Genomic DNA, 18,028 nt, shown 5'->3' on the forward strand with positions numbered 1-18,028 from the left:
AGCTTGGAAAGTGGACGCACTCTCATTCAGTTGGAAAATGCTGACAGTATATGCCTTTCCTCCATTGCCCCTTCTCACAAAGGTGCTGCTGAAAGTCAGGATGGAGAGATCTCGAATGATACTTATTGCCCCGGACTGGCGACGCCAACACTGGTACCCACTACTAAGGAACATGGCCCAGGGCCCACCATGGATTTTACCACAAATTCCTCATCTACTCACACAGCAAGGCAGTCAGATTCTACATAGCCAGCTCAAAACCTTAAATTTGGCTGCATGGCACATCACCTAAGCAACCAGCCAGCCCCTCTTTCACAAGCTGTTATGGATGTCATTCTGGAGGCCAGGAGGCCCAGCACCAGGAAAGCCTACTCAGACAAATGGAAAAGATTTTGCCTGGAACCAAGCTAAAGGCCAAAATACCCTTCAGCCGGACATACCTCAGATTCTACAATATTTAACTGAGATGTTACACAAAGGACTTTCTTTTTCATCTATTAAAATCCACGCCTCAGCTATTTCAGCTCACTACAACATGGATCCTCCCTTATTTTCACATCCACTTCTAAGGCAGTATCTCAGAGGGGCAAAAAACATTAGGCCTCCCAGGAGAGCGCCAACACCAACTTGGGACCTAAATTTTGTTCTGGAAAAACTTACGCTGCCACCTTTTGAGCCAGCTTTCTCAGCTGACTTACAGTTTATATCATGGAAAACTGCCCTGCGGCTAGCAATTGCTTCAGCCAGAAGAGTCTCAGAGCTACAGGCACTAATGGCAGTAGAGCCTTTCCTCATTTTTCATCAAGACAGAGTTTCTCTACGAACTAACCCCTCCTTTATGCCAAAGGTGGTATCTAGTGTGGCTCTAAATCAAACCATCCACTTACCCACCTTCTTTCCAAATCCACAGAACAAAGGAGAAAGGCTCCTGCATTCCTTGGACATTCACAGGCAACTACGTTACTACTTGGATAAAACTAATGCTTTCAGAAAATCTGACCAACTTTTTGTATCCTATGCTGCAGCATCACAAGGAAAGGCTATCTCAAAACAGACCATTTCCAAATGGATAGGACATTGCATACGTTTTTGCTACACCCATCATGGAAAACCAGTTCCTGCTAGCATAAGGCCCCACTCCACCAGGGTAGCAGCTACATGTACAGCCTTCCTCAGGGGGGTGCCAACCAAGGATATTCTGGAAGCTGCAACTTGGAGTTCAGTACACACCTTCACCAAACACTATCACTTACCACTTTACTCTAAGACTAGAGCTGGCTTCACCACTGCAGTTTTGCAGGGCCTTCTAGCCTCCTCTGACCCTGTTTGACTCCACCTCCCATCCTTAGCTTTGGGATTCTACCCAAGTGTGATGACTGCAGCAGGGTAACACGATGAACATAGTACAGTTTTGTACCTACCATAAATGTAGATGTTCGAGTGTATACCCTGCTGCAGTCCAGGTTACCCTCCCTCCATCCCCTCTGACCTAACTAAAACCTTTCAATACCTTAAAATCTGATACAACCTTTGTGGTGTATTTGCTTATAGCTGGAGGGATGTTTTGTTGGTGCTAAGCTTTTATTATTGGTACTATCTACTGACCATCTTTTGGGGGGGCACCTGACATCTGGGGCAAGAAAAACTGAAGAAAATGGCGTTGGATGCCTTATATATACCCCTGGCACACTGACGTCAGGGAAGAAGCGACAGCAACCGACGCCGGACCAAGACTTTGGAATTCAGGCCGACTGCAGGACTGCCTGACGACAGGATAACCCAAGTGTGATGACTGCAGCAGGGTATACACTTGAACATCTACATTTATGATAGGTACAAAACTGTACTTTTCTACTTGGACAAAACAAAAGCTTTCAGGAAAACTGAGCAATTGTTTGTAGCATATGCTGCAGGATCACAGGGAAAGGCTATTTCAAAGCAGACCATTTCAAAGTGGATAGGACACTGTATCCATTTCTGCTACACACAGCATGGGAAAACTGTACCTAGCAACATTAGGCCACATTCCACCAGGGCATCAGCCACTTCAACTGCCTACCTTAGAGGAGTACCTACCAAAGATATCCTGGAAGCTGCAACTTGGAGTTCAGTGCACATCTTTACCAAACATTATCACTTGCCTCTTTATTCTAAATCCAGAGCTGGCTTTGCCACTGCAGTTCTGCAGGGCCTCATAGCCACCCTACCTCAGCTTTGGGATTTAACCCAAGTGTAATGACTGCAGCAGTGAAACACGATGAACATAGTACAGTTTTGTACCTACCATAAATGTAGATGTTCGAGTGTATTCACTGCTGCAGTCCAGGTTATCCTCCCTCCACCCCCTCTTTCTTAGCTGGGACTTATCTATACCTTTCTACCCTATACTACCTATGTGGTGTATTTGCTGGTAACTGAAGGTTTTGGTTTTACTTTTTATGCATGTTTTATTAGCAATATGTATTGCCTACCTGTTTGGGGGCACCTGACATCTAGGGCAAGAAAAACTGAAGAAAATGGCGTCGGCTGCATTTTATATACCCCTGGCACATTGACGTCAGGGAAGAAGCTACAGCAACCAACGCCGGACCAAGACTTTGGAACTCTGGCCGACTTGCGGGACCGCCTGACGGCAGGATAACCCAAGTGTAATGACTGCAGCAGTGAATACACTCGAACATCTACATTTATGGTAGGTACAAAACTGTACTTTTCGTTGTAAGCACTGTAAACAGTTTAACTAGTCGATAGTCTTTCCTCTGTTGATCAATGTAAGTAAATTGCAAAATATTTTTTTGTTTCCTTGCTTACCATTTTAGAGTTTTTGTCTTTGGTGCTTGTTGACTAGTGAGCGGTCAGAGTACTTTTTCTGTATGCCACAAGCCGTATATGTCCTGGAGTGTTACTCTTTCTCATTACATAAGTAGTCCCTAGCAGTGATCTGGAGGCACTAATCCTGGAACAGATGCCCACGAGTCTTGGTATTCCTACCCCTACCCATCTACTCATCTGGCTGCTCCAGTGCTTGAGCCACAATTCAAGCTAGGATCATCTAGTTCATAGTTAAGGCTTCTTCCTCTGTGCAGCCAAAACTCTTACTGTGTTATTTATTGCAATTTTTATGTATTTCCGTGTATTATGTACACTAACCATATGCAGAACACTTTATATTATGCCTTCTACTTGACTGTTCTACATAATGTTTTACTTTTCAGATTTCCCTTCACAAAGGGCCTGTGGCTTAGTGGGATTAACTAGTTAACAAATTTCAAACAACCAAATATATGCATTAAGTAAAAGACAGTAAGTATTCCAGAAATAAAATAAACCAGGTGCTCCAAGGGATTTATTATTTTACAGCTTAAAAAGTTTAAAAACAAACTGCTGTTGTAAAAAAATCAAACCGATTTAGCGCTTTCGTCTTTCAAGTGAATGACATCATCAGAACCATTGCATTTAGAGCAGCTAAGCTTTTATATCCAAAACCACACCCTTAATTGAAATCAAATCATGAAGGCAAGTCCTGCATTTAAAGCTACATACTCAGCTAGCATTCACCTTAATAAATGTATGTTATGAATGGTTACAAAAGAATACATCATGAATAAAATAGGTAAAAGTAATATACATATATACACACTGTGCTTGCAGAAATCATACTAAAAAAACAACACACGATCACATGTTCTTACGTACATTGCATCAACTTGTATTTTGCCAGCTTACATTTAGACAACCTATATTTTTATTGATCTTTTTTTTTAACTCACTGGCAATAGAAGCTGCTTTGTTTAAGCCTGGTGGCACAGTCGCATTGAATTTCAACTGCCAAAGCATTTCTTTATGTAACAACTTATTCTTCCAGTCCCCGCAATATGCTGCCAAATCAATTTGTTCTACAGCAAAAGACATAAATTTATCAAACTGTACACAGGTGACCGAGTGCTTAGCTAAAACACTCTTGTTATTTTGCTGGATGCTATAAACATGCTGGTAAATACGCTTATTAAAAATATAGGTTGTCTAAATGTAAGCTGGCAAAATACAAGTTGATGCAATGTACGTAAGAACATGTGATCGTGTGTTGTTTTTTTAGTATGATTTCTGCAAGCACAGTGTGTATATATGTATATTACTTTTACCTATTTTATTCATGATTCTATTCTCCAACACCATAGGTAAACACTGGAATTCACTACCTACCACTCTAAGTACTACATCATCACCCTTCCTCTTTAAACAAAAGCTCAAACAACACCTAAAAACACTCTGGCTATGCCCATGCATCAATCCTGACTAATCCTATGATTCTACTAATGACTCTTCTCATATTTACCTTCTCTTACCTCTTTCTACTCACTCCCTTCTGAAGAACTATCTCAAAACACCTTTGCTAATTAGTCTCTGATACAATTTAATTAACAACGCTGCATGGTTGTATGTTTGTAATTGCCTATGCAAATTTACTCTTTATGAATGTTTTACTAATGTATAACTCCCCTAATCCTATACTGTAGATAGAAGTAAATGTCCTTCCTAGTATAAATTTTCTCCTATTATATTTTAGATTGAACCTTATTTCTGTATGTATTTTTTACTAACTATTTGCTTTCTTTATGTAATGACTTGTTTGTATTAACCTTAATGTGGAGCTTTTCTCCCCGGGCCTCTGCTGAAAATGGAAATATATCCAGTTGGACTAGCCCGGTAAACAAATGTAAAATAAAATAAAATAAATAAATAAAAGCGTTATTGGTTTTGCCAATGTAAAAAGCTTGGCATTGTGTGCACACAGCAAAATAAATCACTCTCTCTGTAAAACAATTAAATCTGCCTCCATTGGCATAGTCCCTGATTTTGTCATATAGTCACCCTTCATAGTGCCATTCAACATAACCACATTGATTGCATCTTCCACATCTAGAATTTTTAGGAAAATTATCCATCCTGCGTATAGGTTTATTCTCCAAAATACTTTTAAAGTTACTCCTTTTAAAAGTGAAAGTAGGCTTAACCTCTAAATCTCTGTGTAGCCTCAGTACTACTTATAATAAACCAATTTTTCAAGATGAACTTTTGTATTTCCTTGACATCAAGTTCATTCTTCTTTTGGCTTTTCCCGGTTAGGGGTCACCACAGCAGAACTCCAGTCCGCTAATTATTGGCAGTAGATTTTTACGGTGCTGAGGTGCCAGCTCGATGCCCAACCTTCAACGAAGGCACGCCCATTTGCGCATGTCTTTCGAATGCCACTCAACCGCTGGGAGGACATGCAGACTCAACACAGAACGCACTCCAGCCGAGAATCGAACGGGAGAACCTCTTGCTGTGAGGTGACAATGCCACCGCTGCACCACCGCGGCTTTGAAAAATCATGTTGGTACTGAAATCAAGGGACTGGTTGTTGTGAGCAACAAAGTCTGGATTATTGTTGTACCCATGTTTAAAAATGGAACCATGTAAACCATTTAATTCACTCACACATGTCCTGCCACCTCATCCACCAGGGAACTAGGTTAATTGCATTCCAAGAACATTCTTTTCAAAACAATAAATTCTTCTTGGCACCTGCTGTCATTTGATGTCAATCTAGATACCCTAATAAAGTGGCTTTTTATAATACCCTTTTTCTGGTGGTATGGGTGGCAGCTAGAATAAAATAAAAAATAATTACAATAAGTGGGCTTTCTAAATATCCCAGTTTCCATGGTTCCATCTGGTGAACGTTGAATTTTAATATCCAAATATGCAATTTCGTTGGCATTAACATGGTATGTAAAATCCAGAAACTCTGTGCTATGTTGCATCAGCCCCAGCAATTCATTAAATTGGTCAATACTGCCTTGCCACAAAATTAACAAATCTAAATATCTATAGTAAGCTTTGCAAAGCTTAAAAAGTGGAAACTTAAACAAAGACGTTAATTCCCACCTTAAAAAGCGCCATTTGCAAAGACAGGGGCACAAATAGTCCCCATGGCCATAAAACAAAATAAGCAGGTTGACCATGATTTTTCTTACTTTATTACTTGTGACATTAAAAGTTTGCTTTTTGTCATCCCACAAGAAAAAGGTTTGTTATGGTTTGATGAGATAGTTAAACTCTATGGGAGATTAACTGAAAATGAAGAAAAGTTAATACATGATTTAATGGAAATACAATTTCCTGGTTTTTGGCAATAAATATTATAAACAGTGTTCTGGGGTGGCCATGGGAGCTATTTGTGCCACTGTGTTTGCAAATGGCATTTTGTTAAGGTAGAAATTAATGTCTTTGTTTAAGTTTCCACTTTTTAAACTTTGCAAAGCTTATTATAGATATTTAGATGATTTGTTAATTTTGTGGCAAGATAGTATTGACCAATTTAATAAATTGGTAAAAAGAAGCGTACCAGAACAGTCAACTGGGTAAATCACTATAAACAACTACTCTGTTCCTGGTATAGTAGCACATATAAGCACAGGTACTTCAGAATAAAATCCTCTTTATTTAATACGAACACAATAGTTGAGCGCTTTCATCTACACACAGGTAGACTTCATCAGAACAACTTCACATTTAATTCATTGGGTTTATATAGTCACAAGCAGCCAATCCTTTTGCTAAATTGTGTTAACAAGCTTTAATTAACTGCAATTAAAATATATACTCATTAAAAATATTTAAAGTCATAAAATACATAAATTCACATATATAAAAATATTTTAAAATGTTTTGAAATGTTTTAAAGTACTTTAAAGTGCCCTGTGCTTTAAACTGACGAGTGAGTAAATGCATTAGTAACCTGTCTAGATATAATCTATACTAATATATACAATTAATACTTTACATTGCTACATTTCATTGAATATTAACTCTTCAGATATTGTTCTATTGTAAAACTGTAGTGTACTTATTGGAATAGTCTACAGATGCTATCTCATAATAAAATACATAGCAGACTTAAACTGTGGTGATGTACTATGTAGCATTATACTTATGTATTATACTTATATATTATCCAATATAGGTTTGATAGAAATATTCTCATTTAAACCAGGATACAAAGAGGCATTCAATTTTATCTGCCACTTTACTTCTCTTTCACCTAGTTTTTTCTTTATACTACCCCCTCTAGGGTTAGGATATATAATCTCCAAAATGCCAAAAAGAAACCTGTCACACTTTTTGTTCTCTTTTAAATGTTTCCATAAGGCATTTTTTTCTTCTCTCTTTTTAATACAGTAATAATGGTCATATATCCTGTTTCGAAGGCATCTATCAGTTTTGCCTACATAGAAACAGGCACATTTCGTACATTTAGCTAGGTATACTATGTGAGATGTTCTACAATTACCTCTTTGAAATGTTACCTCAGTAGTGTTAGCATCCTCTAATAATAACTTCTTGGTACTTATAATGTATGTACACTGGTTACATGTACCACATTTTTGTGTACCCATCTGCATATCATTCCTCTTATTTGCCTTTATTTTGTGCTCAAATTCATTTTTCAAATTGTAACCATTCCTATATATAAATGAAGGTCTTGTTCCTATAATATTAAATATGTTGTTATCTATTCTCAACACATTCCAGTTCCTTTCTACTATTTCCTTTATATCTTGTATGTAAGGTGCATACTGTAATATACATGCTCGAGAATATTTGTTGGTGCTATACTTACTGTGACTCCCTGTCCCTATAAGTGTGTTTTGCACTGTTGTCCCCAAAATGGGTTTGTACCGGGTCTCTCTATTACTAACTACATAATTTTTTAATTCAGTAATCATATTGACTGGGTAACCTCTGACTCTAAACATCTCCCCTATGAAATCCAATTCTACTAAAAGGTCTTCAAAATCAGATGTCATTCTAGCTGCTCTAATGAATTGTCCCTTAATTATACTTATTTTTTGTGAGTAGGGATGGCAGCTAGTATATTGTAAATATGAGTTGCTGAAGGTATTTTTTCTAAATATTTTAGACCTAAAACCATCATATCCGATACTAATACATGTGTCAAGATAAGATATAGAATTGGAGTCAATATTGTGCGTAAATTTCAAGAAGTCACTTCTAGTGTTTAAATAGTTTATAAATTCATTGAGTTTAGCTTCTCCCCCAATCCAAATTATGAATACATTGTCCAAAAATCTCGTATATAGATTAATATATCCTTTCCATTCAGTTTCTAAGATGTATTCAACCTCCCAATCTAATAAAAATAGATTGGCAAATATGGGAGCACAAGCTGCTCCCATAGCTACACCTTTGCTCTGCCTGTAGTATTCACCTTCAAAATACACATAATTGTGTGTTAACACAATGTCAATGAATTCCATCACTAGTGACCTCTTGTCCCAGTCTAAAGTACTGTACTTATCAATACTATTACCAAATCTCATCATCCCCTCATCTAAAGGGATGCTAGAAAAAAAATCTACCACATCTATGGTGACTAAATGTATACTAGTGGTGTTCAAACTAGGAGTGAATCTCCCTAAAAAGTCCCGTGAGTCTTTTAACAAATGACTAGTGTTTTTGCATGAAGGCTTTAACCATTTGTCTATTACTGATCCGAAAAGAAAAGTTTTAGACCTATTACCAGATATTATCGGACGGAAAGGGGGGTCATTCACATTTTTGTGTACTTTAGGTATCCCTACCATAGTACTAATAACAGGAAACTCAATTTTTAAATAGTTATACATGTCAGCATCAGTTCTTTCATCTAACAGCAGTTCTTCCAAAAACAAGTCAATTTTATGGTAACCTATGTTTACTTCATTTATGGATGAAATTTCATAGTTGCCAGAATTTAGCAATATACAATTGATTTTATTACTATATTCAGTCCCATCATATAACCCAACACCCCCTCCTTTATCAGGTTTCATAATACGTATGTTGTTATTCATTTTTAATTCCTTAAGTAAGATGTGTTCGGGGTAACTTAAATTGTACTTCATTTTATTGTTTTTGCATTTGTTTGCATATTCATACATTTCATCAATTACTAATTTTTCGAATGTAGCTAAAGTATTGTTTAAGGGTGGGGTATAAGTGCTTCTCTTGCTAAATTCACCCTTCACCTTATTCTGCTTACCTTCTAAAAGTACACTAAGGTTGATTTTTGGGTATATATTTCTTAAAATCTATCACATGTTCAACTATATTAATAGTTTTATTAGGTACGAATTTCATACCTTTAGTGAACAACTGGAAGTGTTCTTCTTTAATGTCTAGGTGTGTATAATTAAAAATGTTGTATTCACCTAAACTATAATGAACTTCATTATGTTTCAATATGTTGTGTCTTTTCTCCGATCCATTCCCCATTTGTTTCTTTGCTGGTTTCTTACTTGATCCTCTCTCCAATTGCACTGATTCCTTCCCTGCCTCCCTTCTGTAACTTTCCACGTAGCTCTTCCTTCTAAAAAATCCCCTCCGTTCTTTCTGCTGTTCACATGGTTAACATTTGACTCATAATTATAGTCCCTTTTAACATTATACTGATTTCTACCTTTGTTAACATTTTATTTTTTATTATTGTAATTGACCCACTTGTATGCCTCCTTATTTTCATATTGTAGTCTGTCTCTATGCATCTTTCTACATTTTCTTTCATATTGTTTGTCTATAGCCTTTTCCACCCAAGAAAATTGACTGTTGTATAACATTTCATATTCTTCATACAATAAATCATTAATAATTTTACTGTTTAGTTCCTCTACTTCAGTTAACAAACAGCAGATTTTTTTATCATTGCAAGAAATAATAAAATTCATAAAGCTATATCCAAAGTTGTCAAACATTTTTGTACATTGCAAAATATTCTCATCATTCATCTCAATACCTAATGGGTACTTAAAAAACCTGAGTCCCATAGGAACAATATTAGCATCAATACACTGTTTTAAATATACATTATCCATCTGTACACTTTTTAAGACTTTCAATTTATTACCAAACTGCATAATAGATTCCTTCAAAGTTCCAATTTCAACATTACTTGCATTCCGCCTATTAGAATTGTGTAGTGAGTTGAAATTAGCACCAAAATCTACATTTTTAATTAAAAAGTTGTTTAAATTCCATTCACTATGATGTTTGTGCAAATTGCAGTCATTACGTGAAGGAACAGTACCTGTATTGCCAATGTTCATACTCATAGCGTACGTTTTCTTAGGAACCATTCGTTTCGGTTTGGCGCCCATTTCTTCAAAAACGACCTCCGATCCATTCACTGCGCGTTGACCAGCTTGTTCATTAATGTCCAAATGGCTGGAAACGGATCCATTAGAGGCTCGTCTACCTCTGTTAACCTTCTCGTTTAAACCTGGGACTGCTTCCATCAAGCTCATGTCCTTCCCTTCCCTCCTTAGGGCACGCGATGATGTCATCACGCATCCAGCTGTACTTCGTGGTTCTACTTGGCTGAAAAGCTCAATCAGCCTAGTTAATTCACCCTTTACGATAGCCATTTCTGATTGAAGTTTGTGTATCTCATCCCTCCTGGCTTTGAAAAATCATGTTGGTACTGAAATCAAGGGACTGGTTGTTGTGAGCAACAAAGTCTGGATTATTGTTGTACCCATGTTTAAAAATGGAACCATGTAAACCATTTAATTCACTCACACATGTCCTGCCACCTCATCCACCAGGGCACTAGGTTAATTGCATTCCAAGAACATTCTTTTCAAAACAATAAATTCTTCTTGGCACCTGCTGTCATTTGATGTCAATCTAGATACCCTAATAAAGTGGCTTTTTATAATACCCTTTTTCTGGTGGTATGGGTGGCAGCTAGAATAAAATAAAAAATAATTACAATAAGTGGGCTTTCTAAATATCCCAGTTTCCATGGTTCCATCTGGTGAACGTTGAATTTTAATATCCAAATATGCAATTTCGTTGGCATTAACATGGTATGTAAAATCCAGAAACTCTGTGCTATGTTGCATCAGCCCCAGCAATTCATTAAATTGGTCAATACTGCCTTGCCACAAAATTAACAAATCTAAATATCTATAGTAAGCTTTGCAAAGCTTAAAAAGTGGAAACTTAAACAAAGACGTTAATTCCCACCTTAAAAAGCGCCATTTGCAAAGACAGGGGCACAAATAGTCCCCATGGCCATAAAACAAAATAAGCAGGTTGACCATGATTTTTCTTACTTTATTACTTGTGACATTAAAAGTTTGCTTTTTGTCATCCCACAAGAAAAAGGTTTGTTATGGTTTGATGAGATAGTTAAACTCTATGGGAGATTAACTGAAAATGAAGAAAATTTAATACATGATTTAATGGAAATAATTTAACAATTTCCTGGTTTTTGGCAATGAATATTATAAACAGTGTTCTGGGGTGGCCATGGGAGCTATTTGTGCCACTGTGTTTGCAAATGGCGTTTTGTTAAGGTGGAAATTAATGTCTTTGTTTAAGTTTCCACTTTTTAAACTTTGCAAAGCTTATTATAGATATTTAGATGATTTGTTAATTTTGTGGCAAGATAGTATTGACCAATTTAATAAATTGTTGGGGCTGATTCAACATAGCACTGAATTTTTGGATTTTACATACCACTTTAATGACAACAGAATTGCATATTTGGATATTAAAATTCAACGTTCACCAGATGGAACCCTGGAAACAGGATATTTAGAAAGCCCACTTAATTGTAATTCTTTTTTATTTTATTCTAGCTGCTACCCATACCACCAGAAAATGGGTATTATAAAAAGTCAGTTTATTAGGGTATCTAGATTGACATCAAACGACAACAGGTGCCAAGAAGAATTTATTGTTTTGAAAAGAATGTTCTTGGAATGCAATTACGTTAGTGCCCTGGTGGATGAGGTGGCAGGACATGTGTGGAGTGAATGAAATGGTTTATATGGTTCCATTTTTAAACATGGGTACAACAATAATCCAGATGTTGTTGCTCACAACAACCAGTCCCTTGATTTAAGTAGCAACATGGTTTTTCATTACTCACTTGATGCCAAGGAAATACAAAAGATCATCTTCAAAAATTGGTTTATTATAATTAGTAATGAGCCTACACAGAAATTTAATGAGGTTAAGCCTGCTTTCACTTTTAAAAGACGGGGTAATTTTAAAATTATTTTGGAGAATAAACCTATATGCAGGATGGATAATTTTCCTAACAATTCTAGATGTGGAAGATGCAATCAATGTGGCTATGTTGAATGACACTATGAAGGGTGGCTATATGACAAAATCAGGGACTATGCCAAGGGAGGCAGGTTTAATTGTTTTACAGAGAGAGTGATTTATTTTGCTGTGTGCACAGAATGCCAAGCTTTTTACATTGGCAAAACCAATAACGCTTTTAATAAGCATATTTACCAGCATGTTTATAGCATCCAATGAAATAACAACAAGAGTGCTTTAGCTAGGCACTCTGTCAACTGTGTGCAGTTTGATAAATTTATGTCTTTTGCTGTATAACAAACTGATTTGGCAGCATATTGTGGGGACTGGAAGAATAAGTTGTTACATAAAGAAATTCTTTGGCAGTTGAGATTCAATGCTACTGTGCCACCAGGCTTAAACAAAACAGTTTCTATTGCCAGTGAGTTAAAGGAAAGATCGCTAAAAATATAGGTTGTCTAAATGTAAGCTGGCAAAATACAAGTTGATGCAATGTACGTAAGAACATGTGATTGTGCGTTGTTTTTGTAGTATGGTTTCTGCAAGCACAGTTTGTATATATGTATATTATTTTTACCTATTTTATTCATGATGTATTATTTTGTAACCATTCATAACATACATACAGTTATTAAGGTGAATGCTAGCTGAGTATGTAGCTTTAAATGCAAGACTTTCCTTCATGATTTGTTTTCAGTTAAGGGTGTGGTTTTGGATATAAAAGCCAAGCTTCTCTAAATGCAATGGTTCTGATGATGTCATTCACTTGAAAGACGAAAGCGCTAAATCTGTTTGATTTTTTTACAACAGCAGTTTGTTTTTAAACTTTTTTAAGCTGTAAAATAATAATCTCTTTGTGGATATGAGTTCTAATCCCTTGGAGCGCCTGGTTTATTTTATTTCTAAATATATGCCTTAATAAATTTGGGAAAATGTTGATTTATTACCTTTGGATTGGCACTAATAACATTTTGATGTTTTTGATTTTAGCTCAAGCATGGGATAACGTGATGAGTACATCAAGTCAGAGTCCGAACCCAAATAACCCAGCAGAGTATTGTTCAACTATCCCTCCTTTGCAGCAAGCTCAGGCATCTGGAGCTCTAAGTTCTCCTCCGCCAACTGTCATGGTGCCTGTTGGAGTACTCAAGCATCCTGGCACTGAAGGTATTCTGCTAAACAATACTGGTTTACTACTTTCTTATGGTCAATCGTTTTAAATTAAATTTTTCAAATTTGGCAGATTTTACGCAAAAGAAGTATCTGATTGAAAAAAGCAACTATGCATGTATGGACCACGACAAACTCTTCAAAAAACAAAAGAAGATCAACTAGTAAATCACAAAAAAAAAAACAAAAATCACAAAAAAGGCAGCAGCGAGGCCACAGTATACACCGTTTTTATTGAAGTAGAGTGAGCACTTTCATTGGTGTTAATCCACCAACTTCTTCAGACAATTAAAACCACATGCTGTTACATCTTAAATACTGTCAAGTTGCACAATCAATTACGCAATTAAAACCATTTAAAAAAAATGAATTAAAGAAATACTACCAACAATGTTTCACCATTCAAGCCAGAATAAAGGTACAATTTACATTATTTGCACTATAGTCTGTGCTACTGTTAAAGTGTGTTCTTTAAACCACTACACAAGCAGCCCTAAAACATTTGTCTTAGATAAAATGAAACAATGAAATAATCAACAGTAAGACCTAGCCAAAGTCCTTGAAACATCCGTATATACATATGTATGTCTATATATTCTTCATCGGGCAAATATAATACATATTAACAACAGGCCCAAATTTTTCACACTAATCCAAAGTATATTTATTTAAATTTAAATTAAAATTAAAACCCCAAATGAAATGAAAAGGTCTGACCTATCCATATTAAACTGTGGTACTGTTCTGTCTTATTTAACTGCATTTGAGGTTGGTACTTCATTTTTACTGACCTGCAAAGTCATGGATATAAAGTGACTTACTCCTGAGCCCATTTGGCTTGTATGGAGTTAGTGCATCTCAAGTACACTAACTGGCGGTTAGCATTGCTCTCATAGCACTTAGGCCAGTTCTCAGTTGTGATGCTTTTTGTGCAGTCTTTATATCCTGTGTGTGTTGATATGGGTTTTGCCTGCTGCTTCCTTTCCTGTAGGTGCATCTGTTGTGAGTTCTGTAACAGGTTTGTGCCTCATTCAGGATTAGTTCCTCTGCTTGACTCCCAGACAGTTGGGCTAGACTTCAACTCCTGTGCCCTTGAATTGGATTGAGTGGGTAATTGAAGAAAGACTTAAATAAAAAGGCAATGTTGGTGCTGACATCAGACCATATGTTAAATATTCCAGAAATAATTTTGGAAATCTTCGGGCAGGTGAGGCTCATCAGCCTGGGAAGGCGACCAACCCAGGAGATGGCAAACTCTGATTTAAAACTCCTGCTGCCTTGTAGCAATACCTAGTCATGGTGAAGGCTTCAGGAGTAAACCCAGAGGAAAAATCCGAGATAGAACCCTTAAGGCAGTTTGAGGCTGTACTCAATCTCACTCTGGCAGCTCCTGTAGTGACACTGATGCCAAGTTGTACTAGCCTTGCCTTTCCCTTTGGATTATATCATTGGTGTGGAGAGGGAGAACCTGCTGCTGGGCATCAGTTGTTTCCTCAAAATACACTTGCCAAACCCTGTGCCCTGGAAGGGCACTTCAGCTTTGCTGTGTGAGCAATGACACAACATGGGAAGTAACAGTCAATTGGCATAGAGTGAGGTGCCAGGGGCTGCTTCTGTTGGTGGGAGAGATCCTTTGATCTCATTGGGTAGCTACTGCCCGCAAGTCAAAAAGCTGCTGCCTCACCATGGTCCACTTATTCCAGTAGGTATGTGGGGCTTGGGAAACCCCAAACAGTTGGATCATTAACCATACACCTGGAAAAACAAAGCAAGAAAATAAACCAGCCTTTACTAGGCACATGGAATGTAAGGACCATGACTCCATGCCTTATGGAAGATCATCAGTGATGCTCAGAAAACAGTTATTAACGAGTTGAGCAAATTACAGATGGGACATCATGGCTCTCCAGGAAACAAGGCTGCTGTACATTAGATGCCTCAGGGAGAAAAACTTCACTTTTGTCTCATATGGGAAGCTTTCTGAAGAGACCAGAGAATATGGTGTTGGTTTTGCAATCAGAAACAACCTTGTTGGCTCAGTCATACCACCAAATATGGGAAATTAGAGACTGCTGAAAATTCAGCTACAAACACCAGTGGCCATGGTCAACATCTTCAGCGTCTACGCCCCTACTTTAACTTCTACCCAGGAAGACAAGGACAAATTCTATGATGAGTTTAATACTGCTATCAGTGTGGTCCCTTCCCATTATTCATTCTTGATGTTTTTAATGTCTGAGTTGGCAATGACCTTCACAGTTGGCCATCTTGTCTGGGACATTTTGTAACAGGAAAGATGAATGAAAACGGACAGCGTCTCCTTCAACTTTATTCCCTATGTGACCTCAGCATAACCAACACCTTCTTCAATGTCATGCCCCAGCACAAAGTTTCATTGCAGCACCCACAGTCGAAACATTTGCACCAACTTGACCTTGTCTTCACCACACACAACAGTTTAGGCAATGCCAGGGTAACACACAGTTACCACAGCGCAGACTGTGATACCGACCAGTTGCTCATGTGTGGTAAGGTTAACACCCATACACAAAGGTTCTTTCACTCTAAAAAGGAAGGGAGGTCGCACATTGACATAAGCAAGACGCATGACCTTTCAAGTTTGTTCAAGCACTTGAAGAGGTTTTGCCCTGCCTGGATGACACTGACACCAACAAGAGATGGGAAAAACTATGGGAAGCTGTCTGTAACACTACAATATCTATCTTTGAGAAGAAGACGGTCACATGGGTTGATTGGTTTCAAGCGTACATTGAAGTGCTGGTACCTCTGATTGAGAAGAAGAGATGGGCACTGGCTGCATACAGAGCCTTGTCCAATGAGGAGAACTTGCAGGCAGTCCAGTGTGCTCGTAGTCAAGTGCAGCAGGTAGCTCAGTGGTGTGCACATGATTATTGGCTCCAACTTTACTTCAAGACTCAGTAGACCACAGACACTGGTAACATGTCAGGAGTGTATGATGGGATTAAGCAAGCCTGTGGCCCATCAAAAAGGAAGAACACCCCACTTAAGGTGGCCAGAGACGAGGTCTTGAAGGACAGAACCAAGCTGATGGATCATTGGGTGGAACTTTGCTCACAGCTATAAGCCAGAGAGACCATAGTTACAGAGAGAACCTTGAATGCCATTGAGCCTGTGCCAGCTACAACAGAACTCAATGCTGAGCCCACCTTGGAGGAACTCAATGATGCACTAAAAATACTCTCTTCAGGAAAAGTCTTTGGGAAAGGTGGTTTTCCATCAGAAATCTATAAATGCGCTAGTGGTACCATAATCTCAGAGCTTCATGCAATACTTTGCCAGTCCTGGAGAGAAAGTAGTGTACCACAAAATATGAGCGATGCTGACATAGTTACTATCTACGCAAATAAAGGTGACAAAAGTGATTGTAACAACTATTGTGGCATCTCCCTTCTCTAAACCATGGGGGAGTTGTTTGCACGTGTTATCCTCAAGAGGCTCCACCTTCTTGCAGAGAGAGTATACCCCCTGCATCTCAGTATGGGTCATAGCTGGACAGTCTACTGTAGACATGGTTTTCTCTGTTAAGCAGCTACAAGAAAAGTGAAGGGAGCAGAACAAACCTCTATATATTTCCTTCATTGATCTGACCAAGGCATTCAATGTTGTCAGTAGTTTGTAATTCTGGCAAAGATTGGCTATCCTCTAATACTGCTTAGCATTATCAGGGCCTTCCATGATGGCATGAAGGGGAGCATCATGTATGATGTGTCCACATCCGAACCTTTCAAGATTCTTAGTGTAGTAAAGCAGGGGTGTGTACTGTTTCCAACATTGTTTGGTATCTTCTTTTCAGTTCTGTTGAAATTTGCTTTTGGAACTGCTACAGAAAGTATTTTTCTTCGAATCCTTATGCATGGCAACCTCTTCAAACTGTCGAGACTTAGATTGAAGACCAGGATGCTTAGGAAGTGTCTAAGGGAATTCCTGTTTGCTAATGATGCAGCTGTTGTGGCTCACACTCAGCAAGAACTTCAATCAGTCATAGTTCGCTTTCCAGAGGCATGTATGGAATTTGGCATCAAGATCAGTTCAAAGAAGACCACATGATGGATGAAAATGTGGGCAGTGAGCCATTAATCTTGGTGAGTAACTGTGAGCTGAAGGTTGTTCATGAGTTCATGTTTCTAGGTGCTACAGTCTCTGACAACTTGTTGCTTGATAGCAAGATCAACAAACTCATTGGAAAAGCCACCACAACGTCTCCCAGGCTGACAAAGAGAGTATGGGCTAATAATAAGCTCACTGTGCACATCAAGGTGCAGGTTTACACAGTGTGCGTTTCGAGCACATTACTGTATGGCAGTGAAACATGGACTCTGTGCTAAAAACAGCAGCAGCGGATCAATGTATTCCATATGCACTGTCTTGGGCGCATACTTGGTATCTCATGGCAGGACAAGATTCCCAACAAAGAAGTGCTTGAGAGAACAGGCAACACCTCCATGTTCATCCCCATAAAACAGAGATGTATGCATTGGTTGGGTCATGCCTCACACATGACGGATGTCCGAATACCAAAAGACCTCCTTTTGGAGAGCTGGAGTCTGGAAAGAGGCCAGAAGGGTGACCCAGATTGCACTGCAAAGACATATGCAAACAGGATCTCAGTGCTGTGAGCAACTATTATTCTCATAGTTTCATAGGTGTGTACTAGGCT

General features: G+C 38.1%; 1 protein-coding gene across 1 annotated transcript in view; it reads left to right on the forward strand.

The window, feature by feature from the left end:
- ZFYVE9 (zinc finger FYVE-type containing 9) overlaps positions 1 to 18,028 on the forward strand; it is a 1,427,803-nt gene that overhangs the window by 636,503 nt on the left and 773,272 nt on the right. Inside the window, exon 5 of the mRNA XM_044086014.1 lies at positions 13,150 to 13,326. Coding sequence (XP_043941949.1) covers positions 13,150 to 13,326 — 177 coding nt within the window. The remainder of the gene's footprint in view (positions 1 to 13,149; positions 13,327 to 18,028) is intronic.

This window comes from Protopterus annectens, chromosome 10.part0 (genome assembly GCF_019279795.1).
Source record: "Protopterus annectens isolate FY-2018-M chromosome 10.part0, PAN1.0, whole genome shotgun sequence".
Taxonomy (NCBI): domain Eukaryota; kingdom Metazoa; phylum Chordata; order Ceratodontiformes; family Protopteridae; genus Protopterus; species Protopterus annectens.